The 25409-nt window shown below is 40.5% G+C and overlaps 1 protein-coding gene across 1 annotated transcript in view; it reads left to right on the top strand.

Moving 5' to 3' along the window:
• tenm1 (teneurin transmembrane protein 1) overlaps positions 1-25409 on the top strand; it is a 728712-nt gene that overhangs the window by 340363 nt on the left and 362940 nt on the right. The window contains 1 exon segment of the mRNA XM_034181415.1: positions 5664-5837. Coding sequence (XP_034037306.1) covers positions 5664-5837 — 174 coding nt within the window.

Below are 25409 nucleotides of genomic sequence, written 5' to 3'. Positions count from 1 at the left end.
TATTTAAAGACTAATATATAAAATTATAGTGGTGCGAAAAAAAATTATTTTATAGACTTAAATCTTAAAAAACCCAAAGGCCACACACTTTTAAAGTTCAGACTGATACATTCATTCTTTCTAGTGCCAACCATATCATACAGTGGATCTGGAAAGTATTCACAGCGCTTCGCTTCTTCCCCATTTTGTTATGTTACAGCCTTCTTGCACAAATTGAAGAATTTCTTTTTTTTCCTCAAAATTCTACACACAATCCCCAATAATGACAATGTGAAAGACAGTGTTTGTTTGTTTTTTTAGATTTTTGCAAATTTATTAAAAATACAAAAACTGAGAAATCATATGTAAATAAGTATTCACAGCATCTGTTTCCTCCCACATTGAAAGAGATACAGGTTAAGTGAATTGAAAGTTTATAATTGTCCAGGTCTCCCTTGCAAAAGAGGTCTCAAACTCAATGGGATGAACCTGGTTAAATAAAGGTTATATTAAAAAAATAAATTAAAAAAGGCAGATGGGAGACTCAAGACTGAACTCAATCTGTGTCAGATGGCAGATTCAGAATTTACTAGCCTACCTTGTATCAGTCAGTTGAGGCTGGTGATGGTGTGTGTCATGGTAATGCTGTCATATCAACAGGAACCAAAATGTCTGAAGAATGTTTCCATTATATTGTTGAATCTATAAGTTGTATAATTTCAAGTCAAGTCAGGTCTGAGAGTATGGGCTTGTGCTGCGCTTCACTGCATCAAAGACACCACTCACCCACCAGTCCTGGATGGCAACCACCCAGACAGACAGTGAATTCATTCCGGTTGCAAAATTTGATCCTGTTAAATGGGATAATTAAAACCTCATCCTACCATTGTCCTATGCTGTTTACGAGGGTAGATCGAAAAGTTCTTGTCCTCACCAAGAAGGGTTGTCAGGATACTCCTAGTTCCTGGTTATTTTTCAACATAGTCCCCCTTCACCTCAATGCACTTTGTCCAGCGGTGCTCCAACATTCAGATGCCTTCATGGTAGAAGGCTTAATTTTGGTCCTTTAGGTAGGACTCTACAGCCTTAATGACATCATCCAACTCAATGGCAATGGCAATCCATGTCATCATGGATTGCCTTGGGTGTCATGCCCTTTTTATGCAGATATTTCATCACCACACAAGCTTCTTTTGTGTCCATTTTTGGATCTTCACTAGATCTGAAGACTTTCAAAGAGCCTCACCTAAAAATAAATAAAGACAGACGCATGAATGTTAGTGCATAACCATACAAGGCATAATAGTTTACAACTGCATCATAGATTTGGAGATGCTGCCCTGCCTTCTAGGTCAGGCCGAGAACTTTTCGATCTACCCTCGTAACTAATTGTCAAGAAATAACTTGATCATCGTAAAAATCTACAAAAATATCCTCACACGGTTTAATGCCTCTTTAAGGACAAATGCTCCTCTGAACGATGAGTGCACACAAATACATCCAGTCAGTGACACCACCATCATCTCCTCATCAGATTCCCAGGTCCTTATCCTGTCCCACTTCAGTGTGTGTTTGGTTGTGACTCAAGCCGCTAAGTGTTCTAGCTAAAGGTCAACAGTCGTAAAAGAAGAGCTCGAGAGCGGCTGATTAGCAGGAGCAGGAAAAGAAGCTTCTGAGGAGCTTTGAAGCAAGAGACGCAGTGTTGAAGAGGAGAACATACTAGAGCTACTGAGGACTGTCGGCGTGGAGTCACTAGTGGAGTGGCTCACACTTGGTGAGTGGGTGTTGTGGGGGTGGGGAGCACATAGATGAACAACAGGGGAAAGAAAAGTAATTCAGATGAGAGGAAGTGAGGAGAGAATGACGATGAGAGGCTGAATGGTCAAAATACTAAATGCACCAGTTTGGGAAGAACTTGTCATTCCTCACTGAGCACTCTTACAGACTAATTTATGAAACAGTGATGGATTGTTCCACTCCACTGCAGAATATAATGCGGTACAAACAGTGAGGGTGCATATAAAACTTCATTTTTAGGCGCAGTGCTATACTTCATGTTTAATTCCAGCACAAGACTGTTTATAATAGACTGTAATTTAAAGGAAATCACTGCTGGATTTGCTCTAAAGCCAGCCACTCACAACATACTGATGTGATAAGAACACACGTGGCAGGATCATACAGATGAAGCACCTGTGTCACGAAGGTGCGTCTTGCTGAGATGAGACCTCAATGCAACAGTTTGAGCACTGGTTCTGCAGCCAGTGTTGATTCTGGTCGCATGAACATGTATGTAACTTTGAGAGGTAAAGTGAAAATCAATATTAGCAGGCGGTATAACCGATAATTCCAATCCAATGATATTGTTTCCACAAATCTAATTGGTTAATTGTGTGAGATTTCAGACCGTATAATATCGAGTGTAAGGTCGCAAAATATTCAACCGTTTCACCTTTAATGTATTACTCTGCACCCTGACCGGCCGCGCGCTGCTACGCAGATGTCGCTGTTAGCTGAGAGCGAGAGAAAGTCACGTACCGACGACGATGCCAAAATGAGTGAATTTAAGATACAATATGAAAGTATTGTACTGTTTCACATTTGATGGATTTGTTGGATTTTCACATTTGATAGATTACTCCTTGCCCTGACCGCTGTTAGAGTGACGCTGCCTCGACGGTAAGCCTCGATGACCGAATTACCTTCAGAAAAATAAACCATGCAAACGACGGATTTGGATTAGAATGGGAATAACCCCCTTGTGTCTGATAATTTGTGGACATTCATGCTGGATTACGGTTACAAATATCTGCTTTACTGGCTCCGCTAACGCGTCGCCGGTGAAACTCAATTTACGATGCTATAACCAAAATGAACGTCCACAAATCATCAGACACAAGGGGGTTATTCCCTAAATGTACCTGTGTGAGCTTCAGATTTGGTTTACAGTTTAATACCATCATATTGGTTCCCAATGGGAAAGTAATACAATGCTGTTTTCTTCTGGGCTTCTTCTATGCTGCAGTTTCTGTTGCTGTTGTGGTGCTGCCCCCCACTGGTGAACAAAGTCGACCACAGGCAGTGCCACTGTGCTACAACACACTGACAAAAACCTGAGGAAGGTCCCTCCATTTTCATTAAATATTCATTCGTGATGGAAAATGTACTGTATGTCTTTATTTCACAAAGAATTACCATATTGAATAATGTTGCACTAATTCAAACTTCGTTGAATTGAATCCCTCCACAATAAAAAAAATATCACAAATGACTCGTATCGTAGCCCATGTATCTAAAAAAAGTATTGTCTCATTTTACAAGGGAATGTTCACCTTTCCCTCTGAACAAACAAAAATACATTTTGGTGTTAGTTATTATCCACATCAACACTCAATAATAATGTCTGTCACGGAGGGTGTCACTTTGTAGCTGACGTTTCTGAACACACTTGTCAACTTGGCACAATGACACTTATCGAGCAGAGGAACAAACAAAACATGGAAAATATGTGCATCTTTTGTGCACTTAGTGATTTTTTTTTTAATTCCTCTCTCACAACGGAGCTCTGTACTACACTTCCTGCTTATCCTTCACAGAGCGGCTATACATGTCCAACTCTACCCGATCTCACGGCAAGTTTGTGGTGGCATCATAAAAAGTAATTTTATCTGTTAATTTGTGACAGTATCATGAACATTTTCATGACGGTATCAAAAAATTAATAGTATCTCAAAATGTGGGGTGACACAGGGCAGAGGGTTAGGGTTAAAAAAAAAAGTGAAATTTGATAGCCTCACGAAAATGTTCTGCATTTTGTGACGTTACCACACACACACACACACACACAAACAAAATGTAAGCTTGGCCTCGTCCAACTATGTTCTGCTGTTTAATACACTTCCGAGCTGCATTGTATCATCATGTCGTTAGTAGTCGACTTAATGCTCCGAGTTGTAATAATCATCAGTGCGTCTTTCCAACACAATAGGAATGGTATAAAATTACCAACACCTTTTGGTATGAAATTACCAGTTTTATACTATTGCCATCGTATAATTTTGTGCAAAAATCAATCCATGAAATCGATTGCACAAAACAGATTTTTATTTTCATTAATTTATTTATTTTCCTGCATCAGAATTAGTAATCACAACTAATTTCACAGCAGTGTGTTCATGACAAAATCCCTCACATGGCATCTTGGAAATTGAAAATATATCTTGTAAAATGGAAAATGTGGAAACTGCAGTCAGAGTGAGGGTTGTGCAGATATTTAAAAGATGAGTAACTTACAGTGATGTGAAAAATGTGTGTCCATGTCTGGTCTCGTCACAGACTGACAGTTCAATTAGTCTGAACTAAATGATGCATGACGTCTCCCTTATGGCCCTGGTAATCGTCAGTGTTCTGCTTTGAAGAGCTCATATTGTGCATGAGCAGATAGTTAAGCCAAAAGCGACTAGTGCACAGGAGAAGTCGGCATGTGGAAACAGATGATTTGCTGATCCCTATAGTTTTCAGGCTGGATTCATGGGACTAAATTGCCTTCAACTCTCAGAGCTCATCACAGATTTGCTGTAATTTAAAAAGAAAAAAAAAAAAATGTTTTTCTTTTTTTTTTTTTCCTGTGCTAATTCTACAGAAAGTGACAGCAAATGACTTGGAACTATCCAGAGTTTTAATTAGGTATTCCTCATCAGCTCGGGATCACGTGTGGGTGAGCGATCTGGCACGTGAGCGGGAACTCATGCGTAAAGTTATGCACATGTGGGAGTGTGCTGTACTTGTGCGATTGAGTTGGTCATGCTGTTTGGATACTTTTTTTTGCCTCTGTGTCTTAGCAGCAAGTTTGTGTCAAGTGCTTTTTTTAACTGATGTTGAGAATCAGCAGACAGCGAAGATGTTTGAAGCCGTTAGAAGTTTGTTACCTTGATGTGCATGCAGCATATTCTGAGTGCTGTCGCCGCCTATGGAACTTTGTGATTTGAGTCTCTGCTTTTGTTTGATGTGCTGAATGCGTCATGGGGGGGAGAGGAAAAAGTGCAATGATTTATTTATTTTTCTTTGTTCTCCCTGTCACCAAAGGGACATTACCTTTTGGATTCTTTTTAACTGGAAAGCTAAAGCGATGTTTGTGTGCAATCCGACATGAACGTAACCCACTGATTGGTCAGACTGAGGTGAATGTTTCACTGCACATTTTATTGACAGCCTTGCAAGACACTAATTAATTTTCTTAATAGGCAGCTGTTAGCTGTTTTTATTTAACAGCATGTTGGAATGTTGTCCTAGTAAACAGTTTTATGAGGGGGAGGGGGAATCCGGCATCCTTCCATAGCCTTTGTTGTTTAAAAGCCCATATGGATTGTGAATCGGCAGTAGTTTTCAAAGCATCATTAGTCATGCATAAAAGGGTGTGTTAGTGCTTTAACATCAGCCTTGGGCTCTCGTTCTGAAGATCTGACTTAATTGCACACCTTTTGCCATGCTCAGTGTTCATGTGTGCATGCACATGTGAGTGTGGGCACCAGATTTTTTTTTTCCCTGTATGCGTGGGTGTTATTTGCAGAACAGCAATAATTGAGTAAAAAAAAAATTAAAAAGACGACAACATTGAATAGCCATTCCTTCTGTCTGTTCTAATGATCTCACTTTGCTGTCACTGTATGTGTGTGTACGTGTAGCGGTCCACCTGTTAGGTCTGACCTGGCACCTGCAGCACAGCGACAGCCAGCTGTATGAGAACGGCTTGAGCTCAGTGGACCATCAGCAGGAGGACGGCGGTAAGACTGGGCCGACCAGCTCCATCCACCTGTTGGATACACTCAACCCTGAGAGCACACACGCTGGTGACAGAGGTAAACTGATGCACACGGTGCACCATAATGTTTAGAACACTAACTTCTCATATGTTTTATCCCTCAATAACAACAGAGCAAATGTAAAACCATGTTAAATGTCTGTTCTGAAACTGTTTTGGCTCTTGAGTTTGCAGAAAAGCCCACAGGCCTCATTAAATTGGTGAGAAATCTGCATATGTTTTGGACAATACATATGTTCCCATGATGCACTGTTTCTTTCTCTTTTTGCTTTGTATGCACCACTCTGCATTTAATCATTAGTGATCGATCTCTGCTCCCCTCCACAGCATGTCTTTTTCCTGGTTCTCTCCCTCAGCCACAACCAGTCCCAGCAGAGGACTGCCCCTCCCTGATCCTGGTTCTGCTGGAGGTTTCTTCCTGTTAAAAGGGAGTTTTTCCTTCCCACTGTAGCCAAGTGCTTGCTCACAGGGGGTCATTTTGACCGTTGGGGTTTTACATAATTATTGTATGGCCTTGCCTTACAATATAAAGCGCCTTGGGGCAACTGTTTGTTGTGATTTGGCGCTATATAAAAAAATTGATTGATTGATTGATTGACAAATATACTGCTCAAAATAATAAGGACAACACTGTGTTCCCTTAATTTTTTTGAGCACTGCATGTCTGTGCTCAAGTTTAGGAATATTGAACGACAGTACTTTCAGTAAAGTTTGATCACATTACGCCCGTTTTGGCGTCCCTGCACTGGCTCCCAGTCACTGCAAGATAAGATTTTAAAATACTGTTATTAGTTTATAAAATTGTTCATGGACTTGCACCTCCCTATCTGGCTGACCTGATAAGCCCTTATGTACCGGCTTGGGCCCTGCGTTCTCAGGGTGCAGGACTTCTATGTGTTCCCAGGGTGAATAAAAAGTCTGTTGGTCACAGAGCTTTCTCCTACCATGCTCCAGCTCTGTGAAACAATCTCCCAGAACACGTACGGCAGTCGGATACTGTGGAGACTTTTAAATCACGTTTAAAGACTCGTTTGTTTTCCTTGTTCTTTTATGGTTTTATCTTTTTATTGTGTTTTAAAATTTTTAATTCAGTTTTTTCTGTTTTTATTATGTTGTGTGAAGCGCCTTGAGACGATTTCATCATGAATTGGCGTTATATAAATTTACAAAGTTGATTTGATTTACTTTTTGTGTACCAGTCGAAATGTGTCATAATAAAAATTAGAAGTGGCTTACTTCTTTTTTCCCATCATTAGTTATTGAAAAAAAAGAAAGAAAAAAAATTAGGGAAAAAAATATATACTCTCAGTTTCACAATGCATTTTGTGTAAAATCTTTGTTGGGGGGTTGGGGTAGATTGGGTTGTGTTTTCAACTTGTAAAGTTGGTATTTATGAATACATCTTCTGCATGCTTTATTTTGCTATTTCACACACTGCGGGTTTGATATACACAAACAAAAAATAAAAATTGGAATAAAAGTTAAAATAAATGAAAACAAAAACAAGGATCTCAGAATATGAACAGTGAATCAGAGATCCAAACAAACTTGATCCCAGTTGTGTGCGTTTCCCAGCAATGGCCGTGCACCCCTTTGCCCCCCCCCCTCCCCAATTTGCAGACCACTGCTGTAAAGGTCACTGCATTCTACTTCAGACAGCCTGTCTGTTGAAGGGTGGTGTGTTCAAAGTTGAAAAGGGAGGAGTGCTCCCGACAATATATGTAACTCTGCGAAACGGACAATTTGACAGCAGCTACAGCCTCCTGCACTGATTGGTGTGTGTGTGTGTGTGTGTGTGTGTGTGTGTGTGTGTGTGTGTGTGTGTGTGTGTGTGTGTGTGTGTGTGTGTGTGTGTGTGTGTGTGCTTCAGAGACCAAACGTTTTTGGAAAAACTAAATATCACGACTACTTTCAGTACAACTAATCTTTAAAATCAAATTAAAATTAAATTTTAATTGTTATAAATAGTAACACTATGTAACACAATTTTTGTTCCTGGCTTCTAAGTGTTATATTTCAACTGCTTATGTCTAAAGTCTATGGAAAAATGACTACATTCAGCACAAACTTTGATTTTGTTTTTTTTTTAACGTTCTAGAAAGTTTCTTGACATTTCTAGATAATTCTGGACTGTTCTAGCAGTTAAAGAATATTCTAGAAGACTACTCAGTAGTAGTGAAGGCGAATCGAGAATATTCTTGAAAACAGACAAATTTCAAAATATCATTGTCCTGATCACAGAAGCAAAGTTTCTGTGGAATAACAGCTATTTTCTATTTATTTAAGGCATAACAGGTTAGGAAAACACACTGTGTACCCAGGAACAAAACAAAAATAAAAATTTGTTACATAGTGTAATCATGAACATGGATCCAGTGGACTTCATTTATATCCATTGTCAAGAAATAAAGGCAGTGTGGTTGTGTATGGTAAATCTGTCTGGAGCAGATAGTTCTCCAAAACTGAGTTAGGCTAGTACCTTATTGACGCACAACTGGTGGAGAGGAAGCAGCGGCACAAAATTGCACAAAAACAGGCAAAAAGTTTATAACTTTCCCATGTGGAATGTCACTGAATTGGTCTTCCTGACATGTGTGCGCATAACAGCCGACTGTCGCCTGAATGCCGTCCTGAGTGGTGGTGAAATCTTAAGCAGTCCACACATACGAGCAATACCATATACCGTTGCTCGTATACCGAGCAAAAGTCACTGACATGGCACACAACACACATGTGAAAGTGTGCGGCACTGGCATGGTTTTTGCAGGCGCAAGGATTTGCACATGACTACAAAGCAGCATGTTGAGCACCACCGGCATGGCTGAAATGATGACACGCTTCCACACACAGTGCTCAGGATGGCTGTAGAGAAGGGCATAAGGATAACATTCTCCATAATTCCAAAATGGGGAATGCGACATTTTGAATTCATGTTGAAAATGTACGCAACAGCACATCGATTTTTTTTTTTTATTTCAACTCAGTTATGGTGGTCTGCAGAGGCAAATGTACAAAAATACACTCTCCAAAATCATCTGCACCTGATGGTAAATGGCTCATAATGAGGAGAAAAAATGCTGAACTAATCCACCGGTTACTCGTGTAATATTATCCTGTCTCTGATGATGATGGCTTATCATCCTTCCCATCAGGTGAGGTCTGTCTGAAACATTATACACAGAGGAGTCTTTTCTTGTCCCTGGAGACCCAATTATGCATCGATTACAGATAATAGAATCCTATGTCAGCACAGTTATTTGCTACAATTCCAGCCACACTGGATGTTTCCATGGGAATTTATGATGTGCCTAATATGTAGACGAGTTTGATTGCTGGTCATGCTACCTGTCTTTGTCCTTGGACAAGATATTTAATTTGCATTGTCTCACTCGTCCTGGTTGTAAATGGGACTGGCCTTGGAGTTTCATCCAGGGGGAGCAATCCACTCTCATTCGCTTCACGCTACAGTATCCGTGGATAAGCACCAGCACCAATGGGCCTCAGAGCTTATATTGGACTTATTTCTTCTTCTTTTCTTCTGTACTCTTCTGACTGGCTTGAAATGACATGGTCAACATTGAATAAAGGTAACCCGCTGCATTTTACACCAATGTTTGATTTCTCTGAAAATTTAAAGACAAAACCACAATCTAATTTGTGTTTAGTAGAATGACTTCATCCTCATTCTGTTATTGTCTCATTTCTCTTCTTATGCACATGTCTGCATCTGCTATTTGAAATAGAAATCCAGTAATTATACACTGAAAAAAGAGAATTTGGGGTTTTCATGTATCCCATAATCCCTTGCGCGCCAGAGAGTCATTGCAGTCAAAACAACATAGAGAATCCACAGGATGACAATTGTACTAAATGAATATTATACTACAAAAATGTGTTTTTTTGATGCTTCACATCAATAAGAGACTGCATGCATGATACCCTGAAAATTTGCTAAAACGATTATAACAAATAATCCGTGTTTGCTACGTTTAATCTGCGTGGAATTTAATAAATGCAAACCGAATTTCAGACATATTATATATATATTAGTCTGGAACAAAGAGGACAAACAGTGTTGTAAAGAACAATAATCAAGACGTTAAAGACCAAACTTGACTTTCCCCCAGAATGACATGATCAGGAAGCGATTGTAGCTCACAGCAGCTCCCATTAAAAATAACGGAGAGACAGACTGTGATTCTCACATGTTTACATAAAACAAACGCAATAACAATGTCTATAAACCCAGAGAATATATTCATGAGAGTTTTAGGCACAATATAAAAATAGTTTTATGTTATGATGTTAATGGTGTTGTCCGTGTGCAGTGGTTAAAGTGCAGCGTGATCAGAGCGTCTCAGTGCAGTTCTTGTTACTGAGATCTCGCAGCGCGGCGAACTCTTTGAAGTTTTGCGGGATTTGAAACCTGAAAAGGGTGGATGTTTGAACCAATTTAAAAAAGTGTTACAATTTGTAAAAACCTGAATGAATTAAGTTGAGTAGAGTTGATTTAACTTTCAAAGTTAAGTTTAAACAATTTAATTCATTCAGGTTTTTACAAATTGTAACACTTTTTTTTAAGTTGGCTCAAACATTCTCTTTTTTCAGTGTATTCACTTTTTATTACGAACCTGTTATGGGACTTTAAAAGATCCACAATTATTAAATCAGCAGTAACACCATGAAAATCTCTGAAATGTAAATAGGAACATTTTAACATTATGAGAGGAACATGCTCAGGCTTACTGTATATCCATTGGCATGAATTCCAATAAGTTCCTATTGCATTAGGACCCTGGCTGGCACACATAACACTCAGCACAATGAATGTTCTAATATGACAGAGAGACATCAGTCCACAGATCAGCCTTGAACTGATTACTCATTTATTAGGCAGGCCAAGTAATTGGTTAATCATGTTCCCTCTTAGCCAGTACGTGACTGGAATCGCCTTTCTGCACTCAGCCGTCTCTCAACTAGCCAGAGAAATTACTAACACCAATGTAACCCTGTGATATAGGACATTAATTGTGAGTGTTCCAGGTCATGGAGTCAGGCAGGACACAGCAACCTTCACGCTCAGACTGTTTCTGATGGATATTATGTTGGATGCTGTTGGAGCTCATGTTCAGCACTTATAGAGAGAAAGTATGAGGCAAACTGCAACGCATTGCAATTTGGGCAACCTGGGACACCCCTAAAGCAACTCTTCTTGATGAATCCTCACATTCTGAGGATTAAAACTCTCATCATCAGTTAAATCCTGCAACAGAGTGCACAGGGGTCATGGAATTCACTTCCGAGTGCTGCGTCATAACCGTCTATTGTTTCAACTTCTATTGCTTTATGTGCTCGATAAAAGCCGGGAAATCAAAATGGGCTGAGCTAAGCCATGGATGCGGCGCCACAGATTAATAAAACTGGCACCGAAGAGGTGGTCCGCGGGCAGAGGTTGGACCAGAGAGATTAGAGATTAGGCTGTAATCCAGCATGACAGATTATCACGCTCATCCTGCTGTAGCCATCACCTCTCACATCAAGAGACTACACAATCCCCGAGATTACACGGCGAACGACGGCAAGAGAATGCTGCGGGGAACGGCCAAGATAAAAGAACGAGTTGGTGGGGAGAGAAGAGAGAGGGAGTGGTGAGAGGAGGGCAGAATAATTGATGGATTGCTATCTGCTCGAAAGATATTACCCCCAAAATGAGCGAGCCAACATTTATGGAAAAGTGATGCACAAAAAACAGTAATTAGCTAGATTTAATTAATGAAATAAACAAATTATTGTAATCTTGCTGCACTGCCACAAAACATAAGTCACAGCACAATGACAAGAGAATAAAGACAGTAGAAAAAGCAGAACAGGAAAGTTAGCAGTTTCTGCTTGTTTTGATATAAATTGGTGACACTGCGCGTAGAGATGAAACGCGGTTAGCGTAACGACCTAAGGTAGTAATCATCTTGTATTTCTGTTCATGTATTTTTAGTGTTGTTTTTTTAACATGTCAGCTTCAACGCTATAAATCTCGGCTCTGTTTGATTTGTTGGCTGTATGCCGAAAATGGATTTGAAGCATCGGAATTCTAATCTACCTCACCGAGACAGCTGTGATGGCAAAGCGCAAGATGCTAATTGATGTGTTGTGTCATCTTACGTCCGGATTACTGTCTTGTTCAGCATCCTGTGCTATGTTTTATGCTCTAAATGTGATCTCTCCTGCATTTCCCAGAGACCACCAGAAGCCCTTCTTAGTCCTCCACACATAAAAGGCTCTCTAATTTGTGCTACATTAATTGCCTCTCACCCCATGATAATTAACCTCAGGCGGATGTGCACGCGTAAGCGTGCGTGGATTCGGGTTATTTTTCCCGCTGTGTGTTTCAGTATCTGATATGCGTGTGTGCATAGACGTGCCCACACACACAGATGTTCCTCTGGAACTGATGAAAACATAAATGCCCAAAGAAGTGTCATTGTTGGCTTTCTTGCTTTAATGAAGTACGCTGGAGTTTGAGAATAATATTTAACTCATCGTGGACCAGTGGCTACATTAACGATATGAAATGAGACAAAGTGACACACAGTAGTGCCTCATTATTATGTGAAGATGATGAAACGTGGAGCTTGCGGAACACCATCCAAGCCTTGGGTGTATGAAGCGCGGCATGATGCGAGAGTTGGTGCTGAGCTGTTTTCGCTCTCGGTTTTCTCAACTTGGGGTTGGAAGTGGTGTGTAGATGGATAGAGTGTAACACAGACAGAGAGGAGGGCTCTTAAAGAGCGCATCAATTTTCCAGGCTGCGTGCGGGCGAGAACGGACTGGTGGTAAGGGAGGGTGTCATAGCAGAGACAACGTGTGTATCATGATGTGTACGTGTGCCTGTTTGACCGTGTGGGTTTGCTACTCATGTGTGCGTATGGGCACACGTGCCCGTGCTGACTGGCTGGTCTTATTGATTTTTTCACACTGGGATACAGTCTCAGGATGTAACCCATGCACAGACGTGCACACGCTGAGAGGTTATAGATTATTTAGTGACTCCCCCCCAGCCCCATGCAAAGGCCTGAAGTTAAGAAACCCAGCAGCATCATGTCTGTGTGTTGCCCAGTCTGAATTCAAAACATCTCATTCCAACTTATCTGGAGAATTTAAACATGCCATTTCCAACTACAGTCAGTATTTACGCCACAGATGACACATTATATCAAAGGCAGAAAGCCTTGTAGTACTCACTCTTGACATTTGAGAGTCAATGATTGATGTCTTCGGCTTTGCCATCAAAGGCACAGTTTGCCACGGTGTGGTCAAAATGGGTTAAACGGGGTGGCGATAACATAAAATACTAAATGCCTTGATTTAAGCTGAGGTCCACAGAGGCAGCAGCACAAGAAGAATCTAAGGTTTCAGATGCATGTTAAAGGTCATTGCTTAATTTGTATACCTATGGACAGGGTATCACTACTTATTGATGGCCTATTATTGATAGTGATGACAGGCCCATCATGCACATCAATATGAGACGAGACATATGAGAACATATCCAGCAATTCCTGCCATGAATGTGTATAAATACTTTGTCAAAACCCCTGTAGAATATATAGACAAGGACAGACACATCAACATCTGTTCAGGCTATACAGGTGCAGAAATTAACCAATAAAAATCAGTTGTGAAAAACACATTTTACACACAAATTTCATCATTGATGAGTGAGGTGACATGATATACCATGCAGCACTTCAACAATAACAGCTAAAATGTGATTCTAGTCAGCTGGGTTAAGATTAATTGAAACTTATGAATTTAACAGAACATATGTTGCAGTCGTTGGTTTATGTGCGGGTCAAAGAAAGACAATGACAATCTGATATAGAGCCAGAAATTTACTTGGCCTGTAGTTGAAGATTCACAATTTTATTTATTTATTTATTTCAGCTGAAACTACAGTGAGAATCAATGGCACTTGTACAATTAGAGTGCCATAGCATAAATCACATTCTTGAGTTCAGTAATTGTTACATTAATGAGATTATCGGGAAAAAAGAGCCAAGGATGTAAAAATAATAAATACAATTCTCACGAGAACAAATATTGGATGGTAAATTTATTAAACAAACAATTTGTGTGCATTATGAAACAGCTTTACAATGTATAAACATTTCATCCATTCCTATTCCTGGAGACTGTTGACTGACCACTGTGCACGAGGGATGGAAACCTCAACTGCATTGGGTGGGAACAACCAATAACACTTGGACTGTGCAGTGAGCCAATTTATGCAATGTGGAAGATGTATAGTGTTAGACAGAAGTGGGCACTGCTAACCAAAGGTTATCTTCCATAACAGTTAATCCACTAACTGAAAAGTTACCTTTTATAAAGGTAGACTGATAAATCCCTAAAAATTAAACCAATAACTTTTAGTATCGACTCCAGTACACTGCAGCTACTGATACTTCTGAATAAATTCACAGGCAATCACAAACAACAGCGAGCCAGCGCTTCTATTTAATGTCAGCCTTCTCTCAGCAAAGAGATCTGGTGACCAGAGAGAAAGGAAGGGGAGCAAAAAAAAAAAAGACATGTAACAGGAGTCATGCACAGCAAGGCAGTTTTGACTTATGGTTAAAATTATAAACAAACTAATTCAGGACAAGTTATCGAAATTAACGGCAACTTAAAGTGAAAATATTAGCCTTTCGGCACATGTGTCTGTTTAACATCAAACCTTCAGACTTTGAGCATTACTTTAAAACTAAAACATATAGCTGATATTTTCACTTTGTAAAAAGGACAGAGCTGCCGTTATTTTCGCTAAACTGTCTGAAATTAGTTGACTGTAAATGAAACCATGAGTGAAAGGTGCTTTGCAGTTCATGACTCCTGCCCACTCTGTGAATATTGGCATGTTAAAAGTAAATGATTTTTTTTTTCTTCTTTCTTCTTTGCAATAGCAGCTGGTCTGTCCACTTTTACTGGGGGAGGACTGTGTTCTCACAGTGGTCTGTTTATTGCAAAGCACACAACAGATATTAGCATGTAGGACTTTAGGTTTTACAGATGTTTCTGACCGTTCAGTTTTATCTCTATGCCAGCAAAAAAAAAAAATGTCAGCAGACTGAAAGTTATCAAAACTACATTTAGCGGAAGCTAATTGGTCTGCTGATGGTTTTCAAAGTTAGCTGAAAAGCTAATTAGCTAATAAAAATATTAGCTTCACTAATTAGCAGTTAACAGATTAGTGGAACTGTGCCCACCACTGGTGTTACGTCACTAAATGTTATCGTCATTCTAAATCAGAACACAAGCAAACACTTTTTCACTATAACAATGATATCCTGAATACAGGTATGTACTGAATATGTCATAGGTTGTTTTTTTTACTAATTTGGGAAGTCCTGTGAAGTATACTCCGTTGCGGCTTGTATACAGTATATGCCGAAAAATTGTGCACTTGTTATTAATGATAATAAAATTAGAAATGATTTATAAAGGACTTTCCCGGGAATCAACACACTAAACAAAACAAACTCCAGCAATAAAAGAATAAATGTCAATCATAGAAGTATACTACAATAAAGCACAAAAATCCCAAATTAAAGCACAAATAAAAAAAAAAAATCAAATGTACTCACAATTTTATTGTAGTGTTTTCAAAAGCAATCCATGTTCACTTAAGTCAACTAACATCCACTATGTTGTTCAATGCACTTTTTTGTCCTTCTTACTTATTTTTGGAATAAAAATCATTTTTGTGCATACCACAACCTTATCGGCGTTATGAAAACATCCACTGTTCACATGTCCATCTTTGCCCATCTGACGAGATTCCTTTTGTCTTAACTGCATCAAATAACAGTCAACATGTTGGCCAGTGCACGTTTATTTGTCTGCCTTGGATTTTTTTGGAATTTAAAAGTCCTTTGGGTGCACACAAGCTGAGGACTTTCTGCAAAATCTACTGTTGTCCATCTGCATGCTGTCCAACATTTGTTTATTTTTCCATCTTGATTATTTTTGTAATTTAAAAGTAATTTTGTTACACACCACAGGTTGAGGGCTTCCTGCAAATATCCACTGTATGCACATGTCTCTATCCATGCCCATCTGGCAATTTCTCCCATCTAAACTGTGTCACATAACATCCATTGTGTTGGCCATCCCACTTTTTTGTCCATTTTGCTTATTTTAAGAAATTGATAGTTCTTATGTTCAGAAACAACCACGCTGTGGTGTGCACATGTGCTACTGAGTTCCTGTCTGTCGTTAAACTCGCCCCCAGGGAAACGTTTAAATGTGTTAAAAAGTGAGTTCCACATAGAGAAAAAATGTGTGACTTGCTCCGGAAATTGCGGCACTAAATTGGTGTTTGTGTAATTAGTCTGTTGTAATATTTCCACTCCACTAATGAAGGAAGTAGAAAATGACTGATTTCTTAGACGAAGTTGTGGCAAATGCTTCTCTACGTAGTGATGCCCTGCTGCTCCCTCACTGCATTCTGGAAAGGAATAAAGCCAAATCCCTAAAGGAAAGGACATTTTCCAGCTGATATGTTTGAGTCTGGTACTCATCAATAACATATTGGGATAGTCCAGAATCCAGTTTTTCCTTGTCACTAGCACAAGAACAACCAGTTGAAAATTTTCAATTTCAAGGGCACATACAGCCACAGTGTGTGGCTGCTGCTCTCACATCTTCCATTGTTGGAATTTTTCATCATCATCTCATTTAAAACAACAGAACATCTCATTTATGATCTGCTACATATTGCAAACATGAATGAAGTATCAGAAGTACTTTTTTGGGATCATGCGTGTCATACTCTCAGACTGCAGGCTTACTTGTAGTTCCTAGGGTTTGTAAGAGTAGAATGGGAGGCAGAGCCTTCAGCTTTCAGGCTCCTCTCCTGTGGAACCAGCTCCCAATTCAGATCAGGGAGACAGACACCCTCTCTACTTTTAAGATTAGGTTTAAAACTTTCCTTTTTGCTAAAGCTTATAGTTAGGGCTGGATCAGGTGACCCTGAACCATCCCTTAGTTATGCTGCTATAGACGTAGACTGCTGGGGGGTTCCCATGATGCACTGTTTCTTTCTCTTTTTGCTCTGTATGCACCACTCTGCATTTAATCATTAGTGATCGATCTCTGCTCCCCTCCACAGCATGTCTTTTTCCTGGTTCTCTCCCTCAGCCCCAACCAGTCCTAGCAGAAGACTGCCCCTCCCTGAGCCTGGTTCTGCTGGAGGTTTCTTCCTGTTAAAATGGAGTTTTTCCTTCCCACTGTAGCCAAGTGCTTGCTCACAGGGGGTCGTTTTGACCGTTGGGGTTTTACATAATTATTGTATGGCCTTGCCTTACAATATAAAGCGCCTTGGGGCAACTGTTTGTTGTGATTTGGCGCTATATAAAAAAAAAATTGAATGATTGAAATTGATTGATACTTGCGGGGGCCCCTGTGATGACTGGTGGCCTGTCCAGGGTGTATCCCACCTCTCGCCCACTGACTACTGGCATAGGCTCCAGCACCCTTAACTGGAATAATCACATTCAGAAAATAAGGATGGATATTTGCAGAGGACAATATCTGCTTGAATCACCTGTCAAGCCAGAACACCATTAAGCACGGCAGAAGTGTAGCTGGAGGATATGTTGCCCCAAATAGGAGTCAATAACATTTTTCTTTTACCTTGATTTCAACCCACTGGCGGGATCTCAGAAGCACCCAGTTGTGGAGCGCAGTAATACAAATGCATTAGTCTAACCTAGTTTTAGCTCTGGTTTGTCCTGTTCTTCTCTAATCATTACTTATAAATCACTTAGAATCTGTGTCGTGCATCTGAATAAATTATTTACTTGTTCTCATTTATACATTTTTTCTTTTCTGTTGACAGACAGACCCTCTATGTTAACAGTTAAAATGAATGATCTCAGAGAGGATTTAAAGAGGTGAAAAGTCATTGTCTTTATAAGAGTGGAATTCAGGTTAACAGCAAATCCTCCACAATGGCCCACTTCACTTTCACTCCAGTATGTTGGCTTAAATATGATTCCAGACACACACACACACACACACACACACACACACACACACACACACACACACACACACACACACACACACACACACACACACACACACCTGCTGTCATTAATGGCTGTGTGCTGTGTTGGTGAAAAGTAATTTTGGCACCATGGCAACTAAAACAGTCTTGTTTTCTTACATGTTGTGTCTAAATATTGCCATTTGGTTCTAAATATTAAACCCTATTACATCTTGCTTCCAAATACCATTTCTATAATCTCTGTAATATATGCAATACATCCTCATGTTCATCGCAAAGAAATTACTTATTTTTACAGAAACCAGAGCAGCTACCAGAGGCTAATTTTGTCTGTTTTGCATCAACCAGTTGTGTGAAATATATGCAGTGAACACCAACAGTAAACGTAAGGGCTCCTTCACACATAGTACGAATGTGGTCGAATTGCACATGAAGCAGGAATCATATGCAATACATATAAAATCGGAGCTTCCTCCAACACCTTGTCCACCTGTTGCTACAATTATCTGCGCACACCAGCGGCTGAAAGACAGTGTGCGCTGTGAGAGCCAAGTCGGTCCCTCTCACGGCAGGCGCTGGCCAGATTCCAGGTGATACACACAAGCATCTAACACTTCACGCTTGGCACTTAGAAAATGTGTGTCCATTTGCGCTGTTAGCACAAAAACAGTCAGCAGACGATCACTTTCGAGCTGCTGGTGAAATTTGTTCAAGTGCCCTCATGACTGTGGAGTTGCTGAGTACACATGTGGCGTGCCAGAGTGTCAGTTCCATTACAGCACATGTGCATGTGTTTTGCACACTCCCTCCCGCTCTCACCTGCTCCCCTTCCCCACACAGTTGAGGCGCCTCTCATCTGATCACAGAATGACACATTGGTCTGTCCGCTGACTGGTCAGGGGTATGGCTGCCTGCCAACAGCAGTGGCTGTTGACAACTCTTGTCCTGGACATCACAGCTGCAGAATAGGTAATGTGTTTTGACAGACACGCGTGCATGTGTGTGTGTGTGCTTGCTGTCCTCACGTGGAAATACATAAAAATATATATCGCTTTTGCGACGGGCTGGAGAGCACACACATTGACAGGCTGTCCCAGCTGAAATGGACTGTCAGTTCATGTGGACACACAGCAGGCGATCTGAATGACATGTCTGTCTGACAAGACACGTGTGTCCTGTGAGCAGCGCACTGCAGGATATATGACAAGCCAACAGTGCGACAAATATGCCACTTTCAGTCACGTATCAAAAATACGTCGTAACAAATGCGTTTGGTCAGTTATCACAATGCTTTTTTCTCTTTTTTTAAAAAATACATTTATGTCCTTGTTGATTTCAGCCATTTTTCCACACCTTGATTTCAGCCATTTATCCACACCTTTTATAGGACAGCGATGGTAGTGCAGTGGTAAAGTTTCTGGCTGGCAACCAGAGCTTTTGTACATTGCAGGTTCGAATCCCGTGGGTGGCTTGTATTTTTCTTTATTTTTCACAACAGCTGCACGATGTGGTTACACATACTCCAGCTGCTCGCACCAATGATCTAAGACCATGGCCTAGACTTGGGCTTCATGTCAACTGTTCTGTTCTGGCCACGGTCTGGGTGTCACTATGTTGATAGCAGTGACACAATGAACTCATTAATGTGTAAAGGGGTGGTGTGTAGGTGGCTCAGTGTGCGACAACAGACACCTTAAAATGCCCGTGTCTTAGAGCCCAACTGCCTAAGCTAACAGGCTAACCTTCAGATATTATGAAATCATGGTGACAGTGCAGTGGTTCTCATAAGAATTTGCTTGAGAGGGGACAAAAGTTGTGAGCTCCTTATTTTCTCAATAAAACTGTACCTAACAGATGAACCTACCAACAGCGGCTAAAAGTGTTAATGCCGTTAGCATACAACATTAATTCTGAGAATTGCACTCAGTGTGAATATTGCAGCAGAAACCTCTTAGATGATCCGTTAGGATTTCATACAAACATACAGTTACGCTATTTCACTATCAAAAGTCAAACAACTGAAATGAAGGAGCTGCCACCAGTCTCATGAAATACTCTGAAAAGTTCAATTTCCAACATACTTCAGACAAATTCCAGAAAGTAGGAAAAAAATCAAAGAAGGATGTTTGTACATACATCAGACATCTTAGAAATGAATGTGAAAATGATTGTCAAAGACGCGTACACACAAGTATATGAAAATGAGGCATTAGTCCCAAGTTAGCAAAAAGTACTACCCCTGAGGCATGGATTAAAAATGTGCAATGGGCGCAAATGTATTGTAGATGTGTTCCAGGTCCAGAATCTGGAACCAAACCAAATTGGAACTCCTCTAGCTGCCAAGCCTGGACATGCATAAATTAATAAAAAATAATAAACACCCAATCCGAAAGGAAACTGGGTATTAGGATGTCGGCAAATATAGCTGGAAGCTAAATGCACCTGAATTTAAATGCAGAGAAACAGACAGCGCTGCATAATGTGGCATTCGTTAACAAGCAGTGGATATTAAAAGAAGCAGCAACAGACTGTCAGACATAATATTAATTCTGACTCTGAATTAACTCGATGATGAATGATTGATATGAGGAAGATACTCATTTATTTACACATCTACAACCTGATCACAATCAGTTTTTCCACTGTATCTCTTCTTCATCTCGCATACACACATTCAAAAGGACATTCAGATCATGACACTGACAATTTACATATTCTCTGATGTTTAGTCCAACAGTGACAGTGGTGCATCCACATCAGCTTGTGAATGTGAATACACTGAAGGACAGAAAAGAGTGTCACCACAAGTAGCATTTTGAAAATGATAGTCACACAACAAGATGATTTTCCGTACAACATTTGACAACATGGATTAACTGCCTGTCACATGAGTGATCACATGTGATGCTCAGTGTATAACTGTGGCAGTGTGTTCCATGTGTTATTTCCCAGATATGTGCTGTCATCCAGTTCCTTTGTTAATGGCACACCTTTCTTCCCTCTCAGGTTTATGTACACAAACATGTACTTCTGTGATGGACACATGACCATCCCTGACAGCATGGCCTCTCCAGTTACTAAAGTCTGTTTAAAATATGTCTATAGGTAGGGAGGGGTGTTATTTCAAAAAATTTGGAAATCTATAAATGTTTGCATGGAGTATGAAAATATACATGGAATAAACCATAGCGGGATAAATTTTGGGTCATTTGGTTCCAAAAACCTATATGGACGGAGCCAGTGAAGATATCGGGTTCAACAATCGCTAAAAATATTGACGAAAATGTCATATCTTGAGAAACGCTGCACCTAGAGACTTAAAATTTGGCTCCAAATGTTGCTTGACTCCAAGATTATATTCAACTTCTATAGTAACATTAAGCCTTTCTGGTGTTTTTTTTAAGAGTAATTGACAAAAAACCTAATTTCAGTACATATGTTACAATCAGTTGTAACAAACAAAATCTATGTAGTTTTTATTTCAGGAACATCAGTTGAGTATAATCATCACATGTAAAGAATGACATGGCCACAATGAACTAATTATAAGCAACAGAGTCGTTTTCTACGTCAACAGTACATATACGACACACGCGTTACTTGAAATTTTCAAACGCTCCGTCCATATGGGTTTTGGAACTAAATGACCCAAAAATTATACTGTTATGGTTTATTCCATGTATATTTCCATATTCCATGCAAAACTTTATAGATTTCAAAAAAATTTGAAATAACACCCCTCCCTACTATAGGAAGAGCAGGAACAGAACAAGATCAGACCCCTTTCCAACTAGAGTGACTGTTATTTTGGGCTGATGTAGCTTGATCTAGCTTTTTTTTTTTGCTTTAAATATGCAAGGGATCTATGTAGAGCTATACTGCTAGGTGGCTGTGCCAATCCTTGAGGTGGAAAATTAAAAAAACTTGTGTTTTAAATCACTGAGTAAGACGAAAGCAAAGTGATACCCCACTTTGTTTAAAATGAACACACTGGCTTTTGAATCGTGTACTTTCATACACACACATGATTACAACATCTTAGAGAGTAGCACCATAAAACAAAAATGTCTGGACTTGAATTAATTGATGAATCCATAAAGTAGCATAGAGGCATGGTTAACAATAACACTGGCCCGATGACATGACAAAATTGGTTTTGGGCCAGTGTGGGCTTAACTAGCCCAGTTGGCTCAGTACAGAAGTCAGGTGTCCTCGTAAGTTTCACATTGGAACCTGTGGTGGTCTAAAATGTTCAGGTGCAGAGACTAAACCCATTCTGGGCCAACTGTGGCCCATCAGGCTGGGACTTAACTCTTACTCCTGGAACATGAAGCCAACGAGAGACTATGACGCTTTCTGGGTAGAATGATAGTCGACTGCAGGTGTCTTTCTCAGCTAGGGTCAGCTAAGAATACTGGGTGGACTGTGTCAGCATAGATGAAGTGTGTTATCCAACAACACAGATGGTAGCCTCAGGCAGACAGGCTTGGAATCAAACTCCTGTCTATAAGTTTTCAGCTGTCAGTGAGCCTCTGGCCAGCAATCAGCTGAAAAGCAGCTCACTGTCCTGTGTGCCCTCTGGCTGGCCACTCCCCATCTGTACATAAATATCAGCATGCCATGCAAGTGTGCACCCACGTGTTGCGGGGGGGGGGCAGGGGAGGACAACACACGCACGATATACACGCACGGCACATTTGTTGAGGGGGGAGCCGACACTCTGGCACATCATGTGTGTTGCTTGGCAACTCCACAGTTGTGGGAGCACATAGACAAATTCCACATCCAGCTTGAAAGTGATCGTCTGCTTACTATTGTTGTGCTAATAGTGCAAATGGTCACTCACACATTTTTAAAGTGTCAAAATTTCAAAGTGTTGGATGTTCGTGTGGGGGATCCATGAGAGGGATTGAATGAGCTCTCACAGGACACACACTGTCGTTCAGCTGCCGGTGTGTGTGAATAGTTGTAGCAACAGGTGTACGAGGTGTTCGAGGCAGCTCCGATTTTTCACGACTGGTATGCAATTCCTCCTTTGTGCACTAGTCAGCTTCAATCGTGTTATGTGTGACGGGGCCGTTAATGTTATGATCATGTGTAGAGCTTAACATTTAAATAACAATAGTTCACCTCTCTGATGCAAATATGTTGTATTATCTGGGACAAGTACCCAGTTTTCCTGTGGTTCTAGCTTTTATTTGGTAAATTATAGAAAATGTGCAGTCCTGGTGGAATCTGGCTACTTTGAATGCGTTATAACACCCAACCAGTGTGCCTTTTATGAAAAGCCCAAGGTAACAACAGCAGCAGGCTTTAACAACTGTGTTGTTTGATTGCCTAAACAAATGTATTCTTAGAATTCAACATGAAGGTGCAAAGGTTTTACAAAGAACACTTGAAAGCTTACACACTACACTGGCCCAGTGCGCAAAAAAACCCTTCATGTCTATGTCTTTGTACTTCATTTATGTATACTACTTTAAGTAGAGGCGAGATTAGCAGATAGGACAACAAAAAACACAAGTACCACATTTGTCAGTTTCTACAAGACATATGCTATGTTTGACCATGTAATGGCACTTAGCGTGTCATAGAGTGAATGAGTTTATGAACAGAGGTTTGGCTGTCAAAGACGTAGCTTGAAATCTGATGGTAGAAGGTGAGTATGACAGAGTAATGAAAGGCCCTAAGGCCAAGAGCATTATCTTCTCCTGACTCTGACTTGACACTCATTAGTCTGCACAGTGGAGAGAGCAGGCTGAAGCTTATTAAGCCACCTGCTCAGAAGGCCCTTAATTGAATCCAAGTAATTATAGAGACCTTGCCCATTGTGATATTTTTATTCATCCTGCGGCAAACTCAATCTCTTTTCCATTTGGAACACTATTAATGTTGTCTGCATCAATGTGCATGAGAATAACACACCAGTATACTGACTCGCACATACACATCTGGCCAGCGTGCACTCCATATTTCCAGTCCCTGTAGATATGTCCCATCACCGAGATCCCGGCCACACATTTAGTCTGTTCTCTGCCTCATTAGAATCTGAGCGATAGTAACATTAATTGTAAAGACAGTTTAGTTCCTTCGAAAATAGATTGCAGGTGTAATTGTTTTACCTGAATAACCCACAGGCAAGTAAATTAATTAGACCTTGGGTTCCGAGTTCTTATCTAACTCATCTTCTTCACCTGCTGGAAACACATACATAAACACTGGACAAGTACAGGGACACTTTGAGAAAAGGACAGATGGCGGAATTCTGAGGATTCTGGGTTTTAGCACAACATCAGGCAGCAGAGAGACTTTTCATCTTAAGTCAATACGTACATATCATGTTTGTACAGTGGCAGGGCACCAGTTGTGTTCCAGATACTCCTAACTGCAGTGCTACTCTAATTGGCTGAGGCAGCATCATTATTTTTTAACTGCATGTCGGTTGTTCCAAGCGGATCTGCCCATTAAGTGTCTATCATTTTGTATCAAGGGCACGTTGCGCTTGATGGCAGACATGAATAAGCTACACAAAACTTTCATCACCTTTTTAAAGAAGCTCAACATTTTATTCAAATGCTAATACTGGACTTTTTTTCCACATGCAACTTGCTTCTGCTGCCAGCTAATGACGGAAAGCAAAGGCATTATACTCCGTCATTTATTTTTATACCACACAGCCAACAGTAAGCACAAATTTCAAGCTTCCTTTCCAGTAATCAACCCACACGATGGCAAGGTCTGAAGAAATCTTAGCTCTCGGGTCACGTTGGCTTGTTTAACATCATGTTCTTTTCACCTGCCGTGTAGGAACATGTAGAGATTTGGTGTTTTGAAAGACTTTTATCAAAGCATGTTTTCAGATTTGTTGTGATATGCAGTGCCATGGAGCAGCTGGGGAAGCCTGCGGGAGCCACAGCGCTATGTGACTGCTTACCGCTGGACTCCCAGAATGCCACAATCCTTCGTCTTTGCACTGTAGCGGCAATATATTTCCCTACCGTGACGGGGGAGAAGGGTTTTTCTTCGGTTGCATCAGCAGCTGTAACTTTTGCACGTGGCATTCTTTTCCTTCCTTCTTTCTCCATCTTAGCCTCGCCCATGTCTCCTACCCCTACCGTGCTTCCTTGCGGCTGACTTGAGAAACGTTTTCTCTTCTCATGTTGCGTCACACTCAGAGGCACCACTGAGTAATTAGCATCAGAAGGACCTGCCTGCTCATCTGCCCGCAAGCCTGCCAGTCAGTCTGATCGCCTGCCAGTGTTCTGCCACCTGCCCTGCCCCATTCATGTTCTATTCATCTCGTGCTGAATAAAAGGCTGCTTTCCTTGGGACATGCATCTCTCTGCTGGACTTTATTTTTTTTCATGCTGAGGCATGAGACCGAGGATTAGCATTAAAAATATGGGGAGTACTGTATTTTTATGCTCATCTGCCTGATCCCTTTCATATCTTTGCATTGTTCTGCTTTCAATAATCCTGCTCTAAGCACAGTTCAAAGCAATTCATCTAATTTTCCAATCGGTTTCAATTATTTCAGATGAA

The sequence above is a fragment of the Thalassophryne amazonica genome, chromosome 11 (genome assembly GCF_902500255.1).
Source record: "Thalassophryne amazonica chromosome 11, fThaAma1.1, whole genome shotgun sequence".
NCBI classification, from domain to species: Eukaryota; Metazoa; Chordata; class Actinopteri; order Batrachoidiformes; family Batrachoididae; genus Thalassophryne; species Thalassophryne amazonica.
Note: the sequence above shows the minus strand (reverse complement) of the source record. Positions and strands in the feature narration are given on the sequence as shown.